Source organism: Triticum aestivum, chromosome 1B (assembly GCF_018294505.1).
Source record: "Triticum aestivum cultivar Chinese Spring chromosome 1B, IWGSC CS RefSeq v2.1, whole genome shotgun sequence".
Taxonomy (NCBI): domain Eukaryota; kingdom Viridiplantae; phylum Streptophyta; class Magnoliopsida; order Poales; family Poaceae; genus Triticum; species Triticum aestivum.
In genome coordinates this window covers 645052766-645068030 of record NC_057795.1, presented here as the reverse complement: position 1 = coordinate 645068030, position 15265 = coordinate 645052766, and the positions used below count along the sequence as shown (strand labels likewise).

The 15265-nt window shown below is 44.3% G+C and overlaps 1 protein-coding gene across 1 annotated transcript; it reads left to right on the top strand.

Moving 5' to 3' along the window:
• Positions 1-5497: 5497 nt before the first annotated feature.
• Positions 5498-13023, top strand: LOC123144932 (dynamin-related protein 5A). The gene is made up of 16 exons (XM_044564208.1): positions 5498-5827; positions 6274-6337; positions 6432-6536; positions 6923-7024; positions 7319-7369; positions 7462-7523; positions 7768-7858; positions 8257-8321; positions 9026-9220; positions 9292-9411; positions 9825-9895; positions 10825-11050; positions 11172-11222; positions 11560-11788; positions 12026-12165; positions 12608-13023. Exons 1-16 carry the CDS (start codon positions 5699-5701, stop codon positions 12734-12736), a joined length of 1830 nt encoding a protein of 609 aa, XP_044420143.1. The 5' UTR covers positions 5498-5698; the 3' UTR covers positions 12737-13023.
• Positions 13024-15265: the final 2242 nt, after the last annotated feature.

Here is a 15265-nt window from a genome sequence, read left to right as displayed (position 1 = left end):
AGCACGCCGACCTTCTCTTCGAACTCACCGTGAGCCCCTGTCCATTTCCCCTCTCTCTCCGTGCCCGTCCGCGCCCTCTAACCACCCTGGCTGTCGGAGCCGACCGTTCCTCGCCGCCGGCGATGACGCAGACGGTGCTAGAGCCACCGTAGCTAACTCCCGAGCACGGCAACGTGCTCAGCACCCTTCCAGGAGCCGAGCGCGCCCACCCGTGCGACCTGCCGTGCCCCCTAGCGCCAACCCCGACCTCGCCGTGCTCCGGCCGCCGCCTTTGAGCTCGCCGCCGTCGATATAGGTCGCCCCCGGCCTAACTGACCGCACCACTCGACGCGCGGGATCTTCAGCGTCACGTAGCTGCCCTCCGCCGGCCATTTGGTCGCCGGAGGAGGAATTCCGACCCCCTCCGCCGTCTCGGGCTTCACCGGCGACGAGCCGTGGACCAAGTCCGGCGAGTTTTGACCCCAGTTGGACGCCCTGACTCAATGACAGGTGGGCCCAGCCCTGTTAGCTAATTAGGATTAGCACTAATCGAGTTAGTTAAACTAATTACCCCCCCCTGCTGACACTGACATGTGGGCCAGGCTCTAATTAAACTTAGGTTAGTTAACTGTGTCACTGACGTGTGGTCCCCACACGTCAGGTTTGACCGGACCAGCCCCTGTTGACCTGTGACGTCATGCCAACGTCATGCTGACGCAATAATTCCTTTCTGGAATTTAAATAAATCTTAAATGATTTAATAATTCCAGAATATATTCTAAACTTCTAAAAATCATAGAAATTCAACCATAACTCCAAATTAAATAATTTATATATGAAAAATTATCAGAAAAATTCAAGGAATCCATCTGTACCATTTTCATGTATGTTAGAACAACTTATAGCTGCTGTTTAGCACAAATCAATTAAATGGCATTTGAATAATCACATATGGAGTTTGAATTTGAATCTTGTATTCAAACCAACTTCATTTAATCTGTTGCTAGTTGCATTAGCTCAAAACACCAGCATGTTGCCATGTCATGAGCATGCATCATATTGTGCATTGCATTGATTGTATGTCTTCCTTGTTGCCGGTATCTGTTCCCTCCCGGTAGACGATGTTCCGATGATGTGATCGTTGACACTGATGAAGACTCAATGTTATCTTCAGAAGTGCCAGGCAAGCAAAACCCCCTTGTTCATTCCGATACAATCCCACTCTCTCGCTCCTGCTCTCTTTTACTGCATTAGGACAACAACGATTCATCTGTTACTTGCTGCGGTAGCTGAACCCCTTTATCCTTTGCATGACCTGTCATTGCCACAGTAAATAGATGAAACCCACTAGCATGAGTAGGAGTTGTTTGAGCCCTGATTGTGCCTACTCATTCATGTTGTTTGTCATGCCTGCTACTGCTTAGAGTTGAGTCAGGTCTGATTCATCGGGGATGAATCAGAGGTGTGTGAACATGTCCTACTGTGTGTGAGCTAAGTGTGTGAACACGATTTGGTAAAGGTAGCGGTGAGAGGCCATGTAGGAGTACATGGTGGGTTGTCTCATTGCAGCCGTCCTCAGGAACTGAGTTCTGTGTTTGTGATCCATGATTCAGCTACTACCATGCATTGGGCCCTGAAACCAATGGACCCCTCTCGACTTCTTATCACCCTTGTCCTCTGTCCAGGAGTTGCAAGTAGTTTCTGGTGTTTGTAGTATGCTGGAGGCCGTGGCAGCGCTGACCGTAGGGGTGGGCTGTGATGCGGTAGGCACGTGGCCGGGTAAACCGGGCGCCCGTTTGGTGTCACGGAACCCTGTTCACATCGTTTGGGGCTGTGAGCGAAACTCCGGCCGGATCTCCTCATGGATGGAACCCGAATAGGCGATAAACCTGGACTAGAGACTTGAGTGTTTAGGTAGGTCGTGGTCTACACCCACGTCGGCTTTCGCTTGAAGTCTGCCGAGCACATGTCGTGTGCAGACGCTAAGTGGTGGAAACATGTATGAAGAAGTACACCCCTGCAGGGTTAACATCATCTATTCGAATAGCCGTGTCCGCGGTAAAGGACTTCTGGGTTGCTTATATCAGTTCATAGACAAGTGAAAGTGGATACTCTAAAATACGCAAGATAAGCGTGAGTGCTATGGATGGCGTTCTCGTAGGGAGACGGGAGCGGATCCATAGTGGTGTATTGATATGGTGAATATGTGGACTCGTGTGCGCCACCTCAAAAGAGTTACATTGCAGTCGTAGTTCAGGATAGCCACCGAGTCAAAGCTGGCTTGCTGCAGTTAAACCCCACCATCCCCTTTGTTGATAATGATGCATATGTAGTTAGTTCTGATGTAAGTCTTGCTGGGTACATTTGTACTCACGTTTGCCTATTTTATGTTTTTGCAGAGAGACTTCAGTCTCACTAGTAGTTCCGCGTGGACTTCGACGTTTAGCTTGTTACCTCAGCTACGATCTTGTGCCCTCGGCAGGATCTGGTAGATAGTCAGGCTTCTCAGCCTTTTTCATTTATAGATGTCTGTACTCAGACATGATAAGCTTCCGCTTGTGCTTTGATTTGTATGCTCTGAGTGTTGGGTCATGAGACCCATGTTTGTAATATCTCGCTCCTCGGAGCCTATTGAATAATTACTTGAGTCGTAGAGTCATGTTGTGATGCCATGTTGTATTTGCACATATCGAGCATATTGTGTGTATGTTATTGAAATGCTTGGTATGTGTGGGATCTGACCATCTAGTTGTTTATCCTTAGTAGCCTCTCTTACCGGGAAATGTCTCCTAGTGTTTCCACTGAGCCATGGTAGCTTGCTACTGCTCCGGAACACTTAGGCTGGCCGGCATGTGTCCTTCTTCGTTCCTGTGTCTGTCCCTTCGGGGAAATGTCACGCGATGAATACCGGAGTCCTGTTAGCCCGCTACAGCCCGGTTCACCGGAGTCCTGCTAGCCCAGTGCTACAGCCTGGATTCACTCGCTGATGACCGACACGTTCGATGTTGGGTCATGGATGCCTGTCCCTGTAAGTTTGTGCCACTTTGGGTTTACGACTAGCCATGTCAGCCCGGGCTCCTTATCATATGGATGCTAGCGACACTATCATATACGTGTGCCAAAAGGCGCAAACGGTCCCGGGCAAAGGTAAGGCGACACCCGTGGGAATACCGTGCGTGAGGCCGCAAAGTGATATGGGGTGTTACATGCTAGATCGATGTGGCATTGAGTCGGGGTCCTGACAGTGATGACCGTAGTTAGAGGAGTTCATGTATTCACTAAGTGCTAATGATTTGGTCCGGTACTCTATTAAAAGGTGGCCTTAATATCCCTTAGTTTTCATTAGGACCCCGCTGCCATGGGAGGGTAGGACAAAAGATGTCATGCAAGTTATTTTCCATAAGCACGTATGACTATATTCGGAATACATGCCTACATTACATTGATGAACTGGAGCTAGTTCTATGTCACCCTATGTTATAACTATTACATGAAGAATCGCATCCGACATAATTATCCATCACTGATCCAATGCCTACGAGCTTTTCACATATTGTGTTTTGCTTATTTACTTTACCGTTGCTACTATTAAAATTACTACAAAACTGCTATCGTTACTTTTGCCACTGTTACCGTTACTATCATACTACTTTGCTACTAAAAACTATGCTGTAGATACTAAGTTATCCAGGTGTGGTTGAATTGACAACTCAACTGCTAATACTTGATAATATTCTTTGACTCCCCTTGTGTCGAATCAATAAATTTGGGTTGAATACTCTACCCTCGAAAACTGTTGCGATCCCCTATACTTATGGGTTATCAACGGCTCCGGAGCGTTGGTCCTTAGGGGTACGTGCTCAAAGACTTCTCAGTTGTCATCAAAAAGGTCAGGTCAACTCTGGTATGCGAGTGATGACAATAGCGCCTTGACGGCTCGCTCTGACAGCAAGAGTGTCCATTCGGTGGTCCAGAGACCTCAAAGTAATTCTTTTTTTCGGGGTGTTTTGTACTTTCAATGAACTTTTATAATAAATTTAATAGATAAAAAAGTAATCTAGTACACCTTTCATGGCATGACATCGAGGTTCATTCGAAGATGTGAAGTTGTACAATAGCATAAGTTGTCGCGGAAAAAAGTTAACACATTTCACCAAGTCGTCATATAAAGTTGGTATAGTCAATATTTATATGCAACACATAAATGATTAAGGGGATTGCAGGTAGATCGATGCATGTCCTCAAGAATTCAAATTTGCCTAGTGACTTTTTTGATGTTGAGACCATATTTTAATTTTTGCGCGAAGCTTCGCTGTCTTGCCGATGCTATGGGACATGTCTACATATGGATTTTCGTGGCATTGACAGTGGTGAAGAAAGTCATGGTGGCTGCGATTGGTGGCTTGTAAGGAAGGAGAGGAGTTTTGGTTGTTATGAAGACTTGCGGCACAGGTTGTGTTGCAGCAGCGGCCTTGGCAGGAGGGGACGACAACATAGGTGGACAACATTTCTAGTGGTACTTCTTGCGTACCGAGCCGCGATTTTCCGGTTGAAAGCCCAAGGTCTGGCCTTCATTGGTTGTACTTGGCAATGACATTGCTAAAGACATTGTTTTGAGATCTCGAACTTTCTCCAGGGTGAAAACTTAAGATCCTTGATCGGGCGACGACAACACTTATGCATTGTTTTCTTTTTGAAGGCGTCATTTTTAAAGAACCTCTTTTGCGGTTCGGGTGTTGTCTTTGATGGTGGTTAGAGTGTTGTTGGTGTGAGTGTTTCATCACTTCGGCCGACGGGCCTTTTGTTTTCTTTCTTTGTTTTATATTTCTCTCTTTTTTTTTTGTTCTTAGCTGTGTGCATCTTTGATATATCTTTCGATGTCTTGCTGGTGCAGAGGCTGGGTCTAATTGGTATCTTTGCGATATTAATATATTCCCTTTATAAAAAAAGTGAACATGCTCAAGGACAATTAGGACCCGAAAGACCAGCTCAAAGCTGAGACGCCTCCATTGTCTGAACACTGCCCTTGTAAGGAAAAGAAATCCTAACTTAAAGTACTAGACAGAACTAAGAGACCCGAATTCATCTAAAACATATAAAAAATCCTATATGGTGACCGTTCATTGGGAGAGGGGTGGCAAACGAGCCCCTTTTTATCGCAGTTTCAGTTTGAGACGAGATCAAATGGTGACGGTTTTAAACAAAAAATTGTCTTATGATAGAAACGGTGGCCTCAGATCAATCAAGTCGCTCTGAAAAACTGCCATCCCTCACAATTAAAAATGCCAACGAAATCGTTCGCAAATGCCACCCCCTCCCAGCGAACGTTCGCCAGCTAATGGTGTCCAAAAATATCGAGCAATCGTCGGGTCAAAGCATGTTTGGAATTTCAGTTCACATTTATTACCAAGTTAAGAAGTTCAAAATTCGAACCTCACAAGCGGCAGTAAGAAGAAACGAGGGGGCTATCCGGTATTTCGCGCAGCACGGCCGCACGCTCCGTTTCTTCCCCACGAAGCACCCCCTTCCCCTCCCCTCCCCTCCCCAAACCCAAACCAACTCCACGCGCACCAGACCGCGCCCATCCGCAGCTGGAGCCCGACCGACGCGGCTCAGCTCAGCAGTCGGCGTCGTCTCGTCTCCCCCGCTCCCCCCTCCACCGCCTCGATCCCGCCCGCGGCCGCGCGATCGGATCCGGCCAGATCCCGCGCCGGCGGCCATGGAGAACCTGATCTCGCTCGTCAACAAGCTGCAGCGCGCCTGCACGGCGCTCGGCGACCACGGCGAGGAGAGCGCCCTCCCCACCCTCTGGGACTCGCTGCCGTCCATCGCCGTCGTCGGCGGCCAGGTTCGTTTCCTCTGCTCCCCGCCGGATCTGGGGCCTCAGCTGTGTCTGGTGGATCTCGCGAGCTCGCTGGTCGGACCGCGCGATTTGGCTGCGGACAAGCGGTCTGGCCGTGCTCGGATCTGCGGCTGCCGTAGGCGCTGGCAGCTAGATTTGGGCCGCTGCTGCTTGTTTGAATCTGCTATATAGTTTCGTCGCACGTAGCTGCCCGCATGACCAGTAATGGTGTAGTGCTAGACTGCTAGGAAGCTAGGTACTACTACTACTGCTACTGCTTGGGATCAACTAGGGGGTGTGCTGTTTCGCGTAATGAGAATCCTCCTAGTTTCAAGCAAGCAGTTCTGCATGAACTCGGGCTGTTACGAGTAGTTCAAGCGCATCTCAGTACGAGTGGGTATGCCATATGCGGTTCTGTGTTTTGACGTTTGGACTCCTTTGGCACACTGCAGAGTTCGGGCAAATCTTCAGTGCTGGAGAGCGTTGTTGGAAAGGATTTCCTACCCAGGGGTTCAGGTATGGTTATTCAAGCAGTTAGAGCTTGTCGACTTTAGCCTTCTGTTTTGTTTTTCTGACGCATTGGTTTGTTCTGTTTGCTTTGATTCTGCAGGCATTGTCACCCGTCGCCCGCTGGTTCTGCAACTCCATAGGATTGATGGAGACAGAGAGTATGCAGAGTTCATGCATGTCCCCAGGAAGAGATTCACCGATTTCGGTAATTCATCTATTCTTCGTCTTGTTTTCAAGTGCTATGATGATAATATTAGGATTAATGCATGGTTGAGGGGTTATTGTGATAATATTGAACCATATTGGCATATGTGGAATGTAATTTGAGTTCGTGAGGCTCATCAAAACATCCAATTTGATGTCAGAACTCACTGTTATTCAAACTGCTGCACTAAGCCGTACTCTCTCTGTCCCATAATATAAGATGTTATACATCCATTATGGGATGGAGGGAGTAGCTTGTTATTTCCTAAAAGATAAGCTAAGCCTTGCAATTGTTGGCAAAATTCTTGTTAAGTGCTTCTTTTAATTCATTTTCTTATAGTTCACCTCGATGCTACTCGGCACATGATGAAATTTGTGTCGTTGCAGCCATGGTGAGGAAGGAGATAGCTGATGAAACTGACAGACAAACCGGCCATGGAAAGGGAATATCATCTGTCCCCATCCATTTAAGCATATTTTCTCCATACGGTAAGATGGTCAGAAGCAATGCCTGTAATATATCTGTAGTTCTGTACAATTGGGGAGTGTTTTAATGGTGTTATGTTAGTGCTTTATCAAATAGTCATGCACCTCCATTTTTCAATTCAAAAGGTTGTTGTTTGCTGCTGGTATTGTGATTTACCTTAAGCTTTTTCCTTGATCAGTTTAGTTCTGAGTCATCCCTGTCATTGATTGGATAGCTATACTGTATCTGCCCCTTGCTACTTTGTATGGTTTGTTCTCCTCACTTTTGTCATGTAGTAACACTGCTTATCATTGCAGTTGTGAATCTGACTCTTATTGATCTTCCTGGGCTTACTAAAGTTGCTGTTGGTAAGTGACTAGAACTTATGAGCCATCGTTCTTCTATTATTCTTGTTTAAGATGTTCATTCTTTTATTTACTACTGTCTTTATGCTTGTTAGAGGGTCAGCCGGAGAGTATTGTTCAGGAAATTGAAAACATGGTCCGTTCATTCATCGAAAAGGTATTTAAGTGTAACCTGCTTAAATGTTGCTTCCCAGTATTTGTTCCTTATCATTGCTTACCATGCTTATCTTGCCTGGATAAGATGGTTCTTTATTTGGTTATGTACAAATTTACAAGTATTTGTGTAATGCATATTTGGTCTAAAATGCTTTCTTCTGAGCCATATCCCATATAGTAGCATGTTGGGGCTAATTACTTGTCATGCACTGTGTAAACAACATTTTTTTGGGTGTTTTTTTCAGCCCAACTGCATCATTTTGGCTGTTTCGCCAGCCAATCAGGACCTTGCGACTTCTGATGCTATCAAGATTTCACGGGAAGTTGACCCAAAAGGTATGCCATTGCTGCAGCTGCATTTTGGGTAATGTGGTTAATGTCATGTTATGTTCCTGTCACTAGTGTCTCTGAAATCTTATTGTCCTGGGTTTTTGTCCTTTTAGGCTACGAAGCTTCAAACTGATGTTATCTTCACCTTATTTCTTGAACCAATAGGAGACATAAATATAACTACTGATAATACCTGTACCTTGTAATTTATCTTTGTGGATATCAACCATATTATATTGACACTTGGTTTGATATGTTTGATTTTTTTTGTGTGATCCTATTGTGGGCTAACTCTGTTAATGAAAAGGAAAATTGGCATAATATAATAATTCTGTTTAATTCAAGTACCATTGCTCTTGGCAATTTTAGTCATTTCTGAGCTTGAACTTTACTTGTTGATTCAGGTGAAAGAACCTTTGGTGTGCTCACGAAAATTGATTTAATGGACAAGGGCACCGATGCTGTTGATGTAAGTTTGGACTAGTTAACAATCAAGTGTTAAACGCTTGTGTGTTTTTGTATAGTTATTATGCTGTCTTCCTTACTGTGATGTTGCTTAAGGTGCTTGGTATTGTACTGACCACCCAATCTTGTTACTACTAGTAATCTTTGTTGACAATTATGCCTCACTTTGCCCAAACCATTCCATAAGTTTCCCCTCGAGAACTGTATGGCCAGCCATTTCAGTATGACTATATATGGACTGATACCATTAATACCATGGAGTTTTAATCTTCCTATGTATGCCCCAACTTTTGAGTTGATGTTTGTTTAAAGAAACTCAAGGCAGTTTTGCTTTAAGCCCAAACCCGCCCTACCAAAAAGCTGGCTAGCCATAATATGGTGAAGGTTTTGCTTGCCCATGAGTTAGCCAAAGTTGTCAACAAAATTGAACTAGAGTGGGCTAAGTGGCATTTGGCATGCGAAAAAATTGGTAGCCATCCAAATAAAGACCAAACTTTTGGTCATGGCCAAAAAGTTGGTGAAGTACATTTTGTACACAATCCAAACACAACTTCAGTTCTAACTACCCCCTGATTACTGTGTTTTCACTCACCAATGTTATCCCAGCTACAAACAGATAACATGTGTTAGAACATATGTTTGCTAATCTGATAATTGACCATCCTAGATTTTCATGAACCAGATCTCTAACTTAGCTTGATTGTGCAGATACTGGAAGGAAGATCTTACCGTCTCCAGTTTCCATGGATTGGTGTTGTCAATCGATCCCAGCAAGATATCAACAAGAGTGTGGACATGATTGCTGCTAGGCGTAGAGAGCGTGACTATTTCTCAAACACACCGGAATACAAGCATCTCGCTCATAGGATGGGATCAGAACATTTAGCAAAGAGTCTATCAAAGGTATGCCTTTGCTCTTTAATGCAGAATACATGTTATGCTGTTTTTTTAACTTCCTTTTGGTGTAAGTGCAGCATTTGGAGTCTGTTATTAAATCAAGAATCCCGGGTCTCCAGTCTCTTATAACAAAGACAGTTGCAGAGCTGGAAACTGAACTTACTCGTCTTGGAAAGCCCATCGCTAATGATGCTGGAGTAAGTCTGGAGTTTGCTTCTTCTTTAATCAAATGAGTTTGTTTGACCTGATCCGGCATACATTTATTATCATCCGTCTTTATTTTTATGGCCTTAGTTATTGACTGTAAGTAAATGTACTCTTGATAAATTCTTGTGCACTGTTGATGTCCATCCTTCTAATGTTCAGTTTGATTTGCGCATGATAGGATTGTGTTTTATGGCTTATGCTGCTTGGAGCAAAGTAAATGAACATCTCTTGATTTTTAACCTTCCACCTTAATAGTCATATTTCTGTGACATCCCTTTCTTGAATCCTTTTAAGATTCTTTCCAGTTTTGCACGATATGGGTCTAAGTGCGACTTTCCTTTCTTTGCTCAGCGCTCAATAAACTTGCATACATTATGCTAAATGCATATTTTGTGACACTCAGGGAAAGCTGTACACGATTATGGAAATATGCCGCATGTTTGATGGCATCTACAAAGAGCATCTGGATGGAGTGTATGTGTTAAACGGATTTCTCTTTCACTCAGTTCTTTTAATATAATGTCTGCTATACCTAGCAGGTCTTTTGTATTTTTGAATGGTAACATTTAATCTTTCCTGATCTGCATATAGGCATTCTAATACTAGTAAAATTCCTATCTTGTTGAATATTTTGGTGTTGTGGCGTGTATGTGTGTCGTGCAACACAGGTCGATAGTTTAAAATATAATAATATATATGCTGTTTGGTCTCTTGTCTAGTAGATTGTTCTTGTTTCTTGTATTTGCACAGAAAATTCTTAATGTTCGATTTGTCTTTAATAAACTTATTGTATAGCCTTGGCGCAGTGGTAAAGCTGCTGCCTTGTGACCATGAGGTCATGGGTTCAAGTCCTGGAAACAGCCTCTTACAGAAATGTAGGGAAAGGCTGCGTACTATAGACCCAAAGTGGTCGGACCCTTCCCTGGACCCTGCGCAAGCGGGAGCTACATGCACCAGGTTGCCCTTTATAGTGTTGGTTGTTGGTTGACTAGTCTTAGTTGTACAATTGCCATAGCAATTTCCTATCAGATGAAAGGGACCATCTAATAATTAAGCTTGGAATACAAGACGAATACTAGACTCACTACCGTGCATAGCTGGTCTGGCAATTTTGTGTTACCAGTCAATTTTCTGTTGTTTTGACCCTCTTTATTCTCACCGATGTTGAAATAACTAATATCTTATTCACATGACCCTTGAGCCGCTTTGCTGAATGAGCAACTAAACAATTTACTGCTAATGTGGTGCAATATCTTGTCAAAATGTCACATTATCATTCCTTTCTGCTATCTGCAACTTTCCTAATTTCCTCTTTATTCTCACTTATGTGCTTGTTATTCTGTGAGATTGCTGTGCTATTGCTTTTCTAATCATGCACACCAACCAAATGTTGTTTTATCCAGGCGCCCTGGTGGTGAGAAAATTTACCATGTCTTTGACAATCAATTTCCTGTGGCAATTAAACGGTTGCAGTTTGATAAGCAACTGTCAATGGAAAATGTGAGGAAGCTCATAACAGAAGCTGATGGATACCAGCCTCACTTGATAGCTCCAGAACAAGGATATCGGCGCCTCATAGAATCTTGTCTTGTTAGTATCAGAGGTCCTGCTGAGGCAGCTGTTGACACGGTATGCCGGCTAGATTAATCTGCTTAATAGAAGTTTCAACAGTTCAAAATTATTTATTTTTGTCACTGGGTTCACCGAGCATCCAGCTTGTTACTTATTCAGCAATACTGGTTTAATACAGGTACATGGAATCCTAAAGGAACTAGTCCACAAGGCTATAAATGAAACTCATGTAAGTCGTTCGGCAGTTCCTACCAAATACATTTTCTTACACTATCTGTTTGATGCAATCATAATGTTTTCTAGCATATGTGCTCTCTGGTGGTGTGATGAGTAAATAAAATTGTAGTGTTTGATTTTTTAAAGGGTGGGGATGTGGCATATCAAAATAAAGTTAGAACTTGCATCGGATAGGTATTTATTATCGATACAAACTAAGATCTTCTGCAGAATTTTGAGCATTAAGATTGTAGGCAGATATATAAGTGGATTTCAAAAGAAAAGGTAGTCTAATTAATTAAAAATGCTGGTTAAATGCTCACCCGAAATGTTCATTTACCTTTCTCCAGGAGCTCAAGCAGTTCCCCACTCTTCGTGTGGAAGTTGGCAATGCAGCTTTTGAGTCGTTGGAAAGAATGAGGGATGAAAGCAAGAAGAACACATTAAAGCTGGTTGATATGGAAACAAGCTACTTAACTGTAGATTTCTTCAGGAAGCTTCCTCAGGATGTTGAGAAGGGTGGAAACCCAAGCCACTCTATTTTCGATAGATACAATGATTCTTATCTAAGACGAATTGGTAAGGCATCTATCTTTTATGTACCCATTTATTATACCCTTCCATAACTTGCCCAATGACAGTCATCTTCTTTCAAGGTTGACATATTACTTAATCTTGAATTAGAATTTGAACCAGCCAAATTTGCATATTTGGTCACAATTGAGTCTCACCTGATATGTTCTCTATTTAGCATGTCTTTGTGTATTGCTTGATAGATAGCTTATATTTTTATTTGTATTTGCTACTCAACCTCAGGGACAACTGTTCTGGCATATGTTAACATGGTATCTTCAACATTGAGGAACTCCATCCCAAAATCTATTGTGTACTGCCAAGTCCGTGAGGCAAAGCGCTCATTGCTTGACCACTTCTTTACTGAGCTGGGAGCAAGAGAGGTAAGATTTTTGAAACACGTGGAGGTCCTTTGAGCCTTTGATTTGTAACATACAAGTGTGACCTGATTGGTGATGTTACTGTAAGATTTGATATAGGGTTCTTTTATTGCTTAATATATTTTTTCAGAGAGTTTATTTTTCCTTTTATCATCTCTAAACTCTAGCTGTTTGTATGCATGTATTTCTCACCAGAGTCTAACATGGACTCTCTGTTTATTCATTGCGTATTTTAGAAAACCTCTAATCTGTAGATCTTTAGTCGATTCTGAGCTAAGTTTCTTCATGATGATGCATGTTTTTGTCTGTACCATGCACTAGTACTTTGCCAGCCAACTAGTGAATTACTCCCTAGTTTTTTATCATGTTTCATACTTCCCTTGATTTTTAATTTTAAGAGAAATACGATGGAATATCAATAATTAACATACATCTGCATTTGCAGATTAGGCAACTTTCGAAGCTCCTCGACGAGGACCCCGCGGTCATGGAGCGGAGGACAAACCTCGCCAAGAGGCTGGAGCTGTACCGGAGCGCCCAAGCAGAGATCGACGCGGTTGCATGGTCAAAATAATTTTTTGTCGACTTATCGTGCCCTAGTGTGTGTTCACCTTTACTCCTTGTTTGGTGACATCGATCTCTCCTCTTCCCTGTTCTTGGGGGGCATATATAGCTGATTCTTTGTTTCCGTTCTAGGTCATATTATATTCTTATTAGATGACAGCAGCTGTGAGGTGTGTCATGTGTTTAATTGTGCGTTTTGTTCCTTGTGCTTGAGGATCTCTCTCTCTAGGGGACACCTTTCTGCTGTACCTTGTCTGTATCACGTACGAGTTCATGTTATTGATTTCCATAACGCAAGTCCTCTTGTATCTTTGGTCCTCCAGTACACATTTGATGCCAAACCTGGCACGCTCAAATAGCGTGTGGATTGCGCTCTGGCACCTTGCCGGTTTATTTGTCAAGCAACAAGTCAGAACCTAATGAACAATTTCAAAGGACTGTTGTAGATGTCCCCTTCTGCAGTGTATTCGTGATGTTTGACAAAATGGAATAAATGCTTCATGATATGCAGAGTTGTGGGATAGAGTTGAGAGCGACTTTTCCAAATTTGTATGTAATGCATCGCAGCGTAGTCGGAAGTTGTATCCATTCTTGTTGCTCATTTTGAGTGGGGGTGCCATTTCTTGAGCTCGATCTCAGGGTGCTGGTCATCGACTCAGTGCCTCACGCTGGCTGGAGCCGCAGCAGCACCCCCAAAATAAACTCTCTTCCCGTGTGATCTTGGGGTCCAAATCGCAGCGAGGCCACCAAGAAGAAGGCGGCGGAGGTGCTCCGAATCACAAGCAACAAGAGGAAGAGGGCCATTGTATCTCCATCGGCACCGTTGCTCCCTGATGACATGATACTGGAGGTTCTACTCCGGCTCCCGGTCAAATCCATCCTGCGTTTCCACTCCGTCTGTCCCTCCTGGGCCGCAACGCTGTCCTCCAAGGATTTCCGCAGCCTCCACATGGCGGCCTCCAAGATGCTGCCGCCTGCACCCAAGCTACTCGTGCTCTCGCCCGCAGCAACATTCGGCTCCGTCGCCGTGTACGCGTGCTCGCCGTCAAGCCCCGTAGACGACCTACTCTTCACCTTTGCCTGCGCCCGCCGCAACTCCGTCCAAGTGGTGACACCCTCACCATGCTGTGGACTCACCCTCCTGTACGACGCCTCCGCGCCGGCTTACTATGTTTGCAATGCGGCTACAAGGGCGCTCACACGCCTGCCGCCTCACCGTGTTCCCACGTACGATTCCAGTGCCGGACTGGGATTTGACGCCGGGACAAGGGAGTACAAGGTCGTGAGGTTGATCAATGGGGTTTCCGACGAGAAGGAGACGATCAGGTGTGACGTGTGCACGCCGGAGCTGATCGCTGGAGGCCGGCGACCGGAGGAGTGCCCTTCAAATGGTCCTGGTTTGCAAATTCCACGGTTCATCATGCGGCGGTGAACAAAATGCTACCCGTGTTCGCCAAGGGATTCCTGCACTGGTTGGTCAATCCTTCTCTTATCATGAGAAGGCCAAGAGCTGCTATCATATCGTTCTCTGTCGCGGAGGAGACCTTCGGATGCGTCCGTTCGCCGCCGTTCTGGGGACCAAGCGAGCATCTGCGCTCCTCGTCCCAGTCGGAAGGAGAGCACCTGGTTGTGATGGACGACCAGCTGTGCATTGTCCGGGATCTTCGCGACGGAATCCCTCATGGAAGCACCTTGGAGATTTGGGGACTGCTGGATTATGGCTCCGGTGATTGGTCGCTGCATCATCGAATTGATTTGTTTGGGCAGATAAAAAGTGAATTGGCCGAGCCACAGATTGTGAGGGTTATTGGTAGTGTTGGTAACCGCAAGTCGGGGAAGAAGATTGTGATTGCTACTAGCAATCACTTGGTTCACGACAAATTTCAGAAAAAGGTTTACTCATACGATCCTAGCCGTCGAGTTCTAGAGAGCATTCTTTCGGTCACCGAGGCACACGCCTTTTTTACGGGATTCGTCCCTGGTTCAAGATTCAGCTTGCTTGAAGAGAGCCTTGCTCCAGTGCATAAAACTCATGAAGAAGGCCTGGCCTTCAAAAGTGTGCTAAAGAAACTACGGCTCCATGCTAAAAGGATAAAAGACGAAAGGTCTCTGTTGTCGAAATCTTCTGTAATTGAAGGACTTTAAGATTCTTGCTAACATTAAGTATGAAGAATATGTCGAATATGTTTGATGTCATCCTTGCCCTTGTGTTTTGCAGTTTGGCTTGTAGGAGTATTATGTTTTTTTTTGGCGAGTAGTCGAGCATTAAGGTTAATGGAGATATTACTTTCTTGACATTCTTGTGATGGCGATAGATAATTAGCTGCATTGTGTGAATGGAAAATCATAGACAGTTAATTGTGCATTTGTTATGAATTAACTCAAAATCAGGTAAGAATCCAAGCAAGTTACCCGGCAGAGTTTACATGTATGTCCTTTTCTTGTTTCGATGTATGATATGCATAAACATACTTTATAATTATTCATCCGTTTCCCTGTTTTGTGGGAGTTCTCTTGTTCATTTTTTGATAAACAAGAA

What these genes read in the sequence shown, in the direction of transcription:
- LOC123144932 (XM_044564208.1), top strand. Translation starts at nt 5,699, where the DNA reads ATGGAGAACCTGATCTCGCTCGTCAACAAGCTGCAGCGCGCCTGCACG. An exon ending in TCCGTTCATTCATCGAAAAG is followed by an intron (nt 7,524 to 7,767) that starts GTATTTAAGTGT and finishes TGTTTTTTTCAG; the next exon opens with CCCAACTGCATCATTTTGGC. An exon ending in AGGGCACCGATGCTGTTGAT is followed by an intron (nt 8,322 to 9,025) that starts GTAAGTTTGGAC and finishes TTGATTGTGCAG; the next exon opens with ATACTGGAAGGAAGATCTTA.